Here is a 6,831-nt window from a genome sequence, read left to right on the forward strand (position 1 = left end):
TGCAATAGTAGGATTTAAATCAAACTCGACACAGCAATAGTGAGAAGTAATGCATGTTAATAATAATAAAGCAGAACACATTCAGAAGACAACGGAACGACTGTTAAAGACGTTTATTTCGGATCAGAGCGGCAGCTGATTTAACACATAAGACTTCAGGATTAATCTTAGCCTGGCTGTTAGCCTGCTCTGGAGCAGGCTAGCTGCAAAGAATAAATCGCCATGGTTACTTGGCTGGGTTTAATTCAACCTGCTTTTGTGCAACCAAGTCAAAGCTAAATTCATCCTGGATAACTTGAATATCCCAGCTTAATCCCTTATCCTGGTATTGTGCAACAGGCCCCGGATGATGAAACTTTGTTTTTGTTATCCTCTACGTGTGAAAACAATATTTTATAAAGGAACATTCATATGCAGTAAATTGTTTTAAAATATCATATGAGCTATGTTCGTTGAGTCAGACAAAAAGTTAAGGAGGGACAGTAAAAATGTTTCGGCCCAGTAGGTTTCAAAAATGTTTAACGTTGAGATCTGTTGTTCGTGGAACACTACATAATCTATAGCAATAACAGTGTCATCCCCGCCCTTTCTCTTAGCTTAAGATTTCTCTCCATTCCTTAATAGGTTTTAAGAGGAACCCCTTAAAAGAGCTATAGCTAGAACTTGTATTGCTGTTTGTGAGGCCTCTTAGCGGTAAGATACAATTATTTGTGAATACGGCCCCTGATCAAGCCTTGGCTTGCCTAAAGTGGACAGCCTTTCCTGGCCAACAGGAGTTAAATACAGGACCAGGAAAGCATTGAAATAATTAGCAACTCATAATAAAACGCCGTGAAATATTGGTATTTCGTAGTTTTTAAATCACATGGCCCTCCCCCTCCCTAGATAAATCGAAAACCTCTACCGGACATGATTTAAAAATAATTACCTTCCCATATCTTATTCAGGGTATTTCCTAGGTCTACATGAATTGTAAAGTGTCTGATATTATCAGTACAAATCTATAAAAAATTATTAGTCGTATCTGCATATTACATTTATTTATTTTCATACAAATGTTTAATTGATACAATTACAAACATTTAATATCAGGTCACATTATTACAACAGTAGCCCAAGTTCTGCAATAACTTAGAAACATAGATAAAAAAAATGTGCTCCATTTCGTTCTACATACAGAAATATCTCCTATATGAATACATTATTTGGTATGAAATCCGTCCAACACACACATACTAAAATAAATAAATACTTTATAAATGAATAATGTGTAAATCAAATTGATTTGTAAATAAATCTTTCCAAAGGCGCTCAATTGGCTAGTACTTCATGTTAAGACAATTCTTCGCAGGTGTGCGAGCACCACTCTCTTTATTTCTATCCAGGCTTTTCCGTTGAATTCCTGCAATTATTAACACACGTTAAGTTAAAATAAACATGTATCAGAACATAATATCGACTATATCGCGATTTGGTGAGTCTTTATAAAAGAAATTGGCCAACTTACCTCGCCTTTCAAGTAATTCTTAAGGAATTTAAAGTGACTGTTCATCTTTTTGTTCGCTCTTTTAACAGACTTTGATAATGTAGGATTCATAGCCTTTATCTGTTGAAACAAAACATAAAATACGTTGTATTATGATAATATGATGACTAATTTAGGATGAAGTTTGCTTTATGGCACTAAAATTAAGACTTACGCATTGATATAGCTCCATGGTCTGACGACTGAGGTAATGGATAAACGTATCGATTCTTTCTGTTTCCAAGGTGGACTCATATTTACCACTGCTGTACAAATGCATTATAGCTTTCAGAGTTCGCGAAATGAAGACAATCTGGTCGTCTGCCTAGAAGGAAAGTGATTGTGTTAGTATTGGCTACGTGGTTGACGCTTTCATGTGAACTGGATATACAAAGGTGTTAATTGGTTTATTTTTCTTACCTTTAAATTATCAAATTGTCTGTATAGCTTATTGGGCAACGAGATCAGAGGTTCACCGTCATCCTGAGATGATAAACATTTTTTTAAATATATAGTATTCATATTACTGTATACGTAAGACAATTTAAATTAAACATAGCAGAACATGAAAATATGAGAGAAACAAATTCACAAACATACTTTTTCCTGTAGCACCGTTATGGATTTGCTGATGAAACTTTTGAACATGCTCAACGACTTAGGTTGTGTCCTCATCCATGTGCATCCCATGGTTTCATTACAGCTGCATATCATCAGGACCAAACTCATACAAAGTCTGATTGAATACATTATAAGAAGTTACAGATCAAGTCTATCTTCTGATCGATCCTTTTCTCGAATTCTTGAGCACTGCCGTGAGATTCCACCTGTGTCTCCATATAAACACAAGGTGTTCTGAAAATGAATTGTGGAACTCCCGGCGAACTTGCGCTTTCCTACCTCAGTAGGCTACCTGAACTAAGCAGCAGGTCACCTGTAGGTTCCGCAAATTCCCACTACAACAATATCTGAATCTACTAATCAATTTAAGCATTCTATTTTGACACATTGTTTTGTAATATTCGTCTCACTCAAGCAGAATAGGAGACATGCCTGTGGATAAAGGTTAAAGATTGCGTTTGTGTTGCGGATTCATTAGCGGGAGCTGATCACTTTGGTAAAATAATTGGTATTTGATAATAAAATTGCATAGCAAAACATAACTAAAAGTCAGGAAAATTATATTATTTACATGGAAATCCGTGAGTTCGCCCCTTGGATATCTGACTTTATTAAATGATGCAGTCTCAATTGCAAAATATCAAATTATTGTACATTGAACTCATTTTTTTGGCGTGTCCTAAAAATGTAACTTTTTTTTATTAAGCAGGACTGGTGTTAATTACCAGGAAATTAATAATTGAAAAAAAGAAAAGGGACGTAGCCGTTTTTATATTCATAGTTTATTATAGTAATATATTTTTTAGATCATTGTAAAATAGTTTTTCATTGAAGATAATATTTATATCTTTAGGATAACATTTAATAAATACATCATTACATTACACCAGGCACATCATTAGATCCATTTTACCTAATTTGCTCTCGGTGTAGATGACGAAATGTCAGTGATGAAAACATTTCGTTTAAGAAAGTGAAAGCGATACATTGTTTTGCTTTCCCAAACGAAAGCGATTTATGGTTTGTAATCATTGACGTCATCTTCTGCTGCATGCAGAGGCTGTAATGCGTGCGGTCTTTGCTACACAGTAACAATGGGCTTTAATCCGCGAGCTACTAGAAGACTCGAACGTAAAATGTATTTTAATAGGCCTAGAAACTGCGAGGACAACGTATTTGTATGACCTTATTTAAATAGTTTTAATGAGAAATTATGATAGTGGTTCATTAAAAAAAAACTACAAGCATGGCTACAATTCGTTGTCGCAAGGTGAAGAGACGGAATTTTCAATGCTCTTTCAGTTTGTCCGCTTCACGTAACATGTTCTTATTCAGTCCGAAGGAAATCTCCTTATCCATGACATGTCATGTAAGGGAGGCTATAAAACGGAACATCGTTTAAAAATGTTCAGGCATTGACCAACGGACATGGCAGCTCATAACGTGACGTTTGTTGTACATCTGCTGTTTGCACTTGCTCTTTACCGGGCTGTATATGGCACATGCTGTGATGAAACGTATTATATTTTCAAAACTCGTCAGGTCGTCAATGATCTTGCCATGGTAGGTCAGTTTGTTTTACCTGTTACACATTGACACGGCAGACGAGATATGGCTTTGAATATGGGCTGTGATCTGAAGTTTAGACTTTATTCCAGCTCTAGTCACCTACTTTTCATTATTCCAAATGATTATTTGATAAAACATCCAATGGAACCATGGTGGTCTTTTTTGTCTTGGTAGGGGAGAAAACCGGTCTGTGTCCAAGAAGCGGCAAGGATAAGGGTCCATCGTCCAACGCTTTCATTAGAGGTGAAGCTTTTTGAGTGGCTACAAATTCAGTGTTAAGTCCCTTTCGGTGACATCGCTTCAAGGGACTTCATTGTGATTGCAGGTGGGGGAAAGGTTTTGGACACTGAGCCTCGTGTTTCACCTAGCCTGTGAGCTCTTCCAGCGAAACCTGACGCTTGTGAAATGGAACGTAAACCAACTCCGGGAGCTGCAAGAACTTCTTGCTCGACAAAATAGGACTTATTCTGCATGCGTACGTCCTCCTTCATTAAGTTATTTAATTTGTTAACCGTAGGTATGTGTTAGTTATTATAAAGAGCCTGTGTATATTATTATTATTATGCTACATTTTCTGTTAGATGTAATTATAAACATATATTTGTCTATATCAGGTCAAAGACATTCGTTTGGGTCAAAGCCTGCCAAATGAAACTATCGTTAAGAAGTACTTCAAGCAGCTGGACGACTTTCTTTCACGTGAGGTGAAAGAAATCCAAGACACCCAAACTACTGAAAGGCTGACCTATTCAGAAGTGTTTGTTTTTATTCACCCTAAACATTTTCGTTTCCTGTTTTGTACTTTCAGACTTTCAGCTTGTGCGCTTGGGAGGTCGTAAGATTTGAAATGGGGAGAATCCTGCGAGATTTTCATAAGAAATCCAATTCCAAGAAAACAAAATACCCATGTTTTGTAAGTATTTTTGTTAAATTCTGAAACTCTAAATGCAGTGTTATGTTTGCTATTCTCCCCCCTTGCACACAACTGGTTACTGCTTAAATTGTGTTAGCAGTTTTATAAAATTATTTGTGGGAATCTGAAACCTTTAGACCTAATTAGGCTAAATCATGACAAATTTCTCTTTTTTCAGTGCAACAAGAAGAGTTTATTTACTTGCAGCAGGGAATTGTCTAGAAAAAATTAGAACGTGATAGCAGCCAAGTCCTATATCACAGCTATGCAAAGCAACAATGACTAGTGATGAATTGTGATTAGTATTAAACATAGTATTTCTGGTTTGGATGCTTGATGCAGAGCCAAGTCGATTTGCATGTCTAGAAAAGATTTGTAATTTGTAACCCAATTTGCAAGTGTGTACCTGATGATTTGTTAACATGGAATCTGTATGTAATATTTTTTGTATACCCAGCCTCAGGCGTGTAGATGATCTGGAACAATAAAAATGTGCAATTGTAAACGCATTTGCGAATCTGTAATTATTTTTATGAAATAGCCTACTGTTTCATTATTGCGCGCTCTGAGTTCGGTCATGATCTCCCTGTCCCTCAATCTATACCCCCGATCTCATCTCAGCTTCATCCGCTTCATCCGCGACCCCCGATCTCACCATTGTTTTTTTTTAAGGTGTTAAAATGGGATTAGCACCTGGGAGAGCATTAATCTTAGTTTCCATCCTTGCTATTAAATGTGAGAAGCATCTTCTAAGGTTGGAGGTAATAATGTCAATTAATTATTTACTTTTGATTTTAGTCCTCAATGGTGGTCTGAATCAGAATACTTGTGGTGGGTGGTGAAACCATTAGTAACAACAAGCCTCAGTGTTTTACATCCGGAGTACTGAATACGGATAATATGAGGAAAGGAGTGGCTCATGTTTCCAATATAGTCTCATGACTGCCAGGCGGGAAACACCAACGAGCACACTCAGGAACATAAAGGACACCTGGGGAAACGGCAGAAGGGGGAAAAACACAAACACACATATAGGGTACCTGCATGCGTAACACATCATCATTGAATACCAAAGGGGTACATGTAATGTGTTTATAAGAAAAGCAATCACTCTTTTCCCAGAGCTTTGTAATAAACAGAACATCTGCAGGTTTTATGGAGCATGAGGTTCCCGCATTCTGATCTTCATCAAACCAATGTGTCTTCCTTGTGGTTACATGTTGTTTAAATTTCTCATTTACCTATGTAAAAACAGACTTCTGTTATAATCAGTGCAGCGCCTGGATCCTGGATGAGAATTATACGGTCTGTGGGCCTTTTCTGCTATTCAGGGTCGAGACATTTGAATTATGAGCTAGACACATTCTGATTTGTGTGCTAAAATATCAAGATATTATAATCTAATGTGATTTGGAAAGGTCTCTATTGCCATCTACTGGACAAGTTGTTTTAATATTTTGTTTAGAAAAAAAACACTTAATCCTGATTCTATAATCCTTTGAGTCAGTCTGGATGTCTTTGAGTATTCATTTTAAAGAAAACATTTAGATAGGATCTTTCTGATACACAAACCACATTACCAAGATCATATTATCCCAACGTTTACTTCTTTATACTGGTACAACTTGCCATCTAGAGGCATTGCTAGGATCATAATACATTCGGGGCTTCGTAGAAACTGTACAAAAGAGTAAAAATGTGTATGAAATGATAAAACAACAGGAAGTAGAACACAGTAGAAACTGTATGAAAGACAAATATATAGATAAAACAAAAACAGGGATATAAATATACTACACACCATTTAGAAATAGTTCAAAAAACAAACGTAAAAGAATAAGGTGCTTATTTGGAATTGAGAAGTCAAGTGCAAAAAAAAGGGCAAAATAAAGAAACAAAAACAAACAGGGCATCTGCAGAGTAACCCCCAAATGGTGAAGTAAGTAAGTGTAAGTAATTAAACAAGTAAGATGTTGGCAAACAATATAAAAAGGCAATATGAAACTAGCAGTACATTTCCTGAAGAAAATGAGACCTCCACGTCGTCAACATGATCAATACTTTCGCTAAAATCCCGTTGTATGCAATCTGATACATGTCTTCGTCCCCCTGGTGGATAGTCCGTGCACTGCAGGCAATAGCTGTCTTTTTGAATGACCGATCAAAAATGTCTGCTTTCAAATAGCGACACACCCGTTTTTGA

The 6,831-nt window shown here is 36.5% G+C and overlaps 1 protein-coding gene and 1 pseudogene across 1 annotated transcript; one reads left to right on the top strand and one right to left on the bottom strand.

Annotated features, from left to right (window-relative positions):
* Positions 1-1,311: 1,311 nt before the first annotated feature.
* LOC109616312 lies at positions 1,312-2,254 on the bottom strand (annotated as a pseudogene).
* A 1,320-nt stretch (positions 2,255-3,574) lies between these two features.
* Positions 3,575-4,896, top strand: LOC109616238 (interferon alpha-7-like). The gene is made up of 6 exons (XM_020050718.2): positions 3,575-3,709; positions 3,890-3,958; positions 4,041-4,190; positions 4,330-4,419; positions 4,524-4,628; positions 4,807-4,896. The coding sequence occupies exons 1-6, from the start codon at positions 3,575-3,577 to the stop codon at positions 4,858-4,860; spliced, it is 603 nt and encodes a 200-aa protein (XP_019906277.1). The 3' UTR covers positions 4,861-4,896.
* Positions 4,897-6,831: the final 1,935 nt, after the last annotated feature.

The sequence above is a fragment of the Esox lucius genome, chromosome 11 (assembly GCF_011004845.1).
Source record: "Esox lucius isolate fEsoLuc1 chromosome 11, fEsoLuc1.pri, whole genome shotgun sequence".
NCBI classification, from domain to species: Eukaryota; Metazoa; Chordata; class Actinopteri; order Esociformes; family Esocidae; genus Esox; species Esox lucius.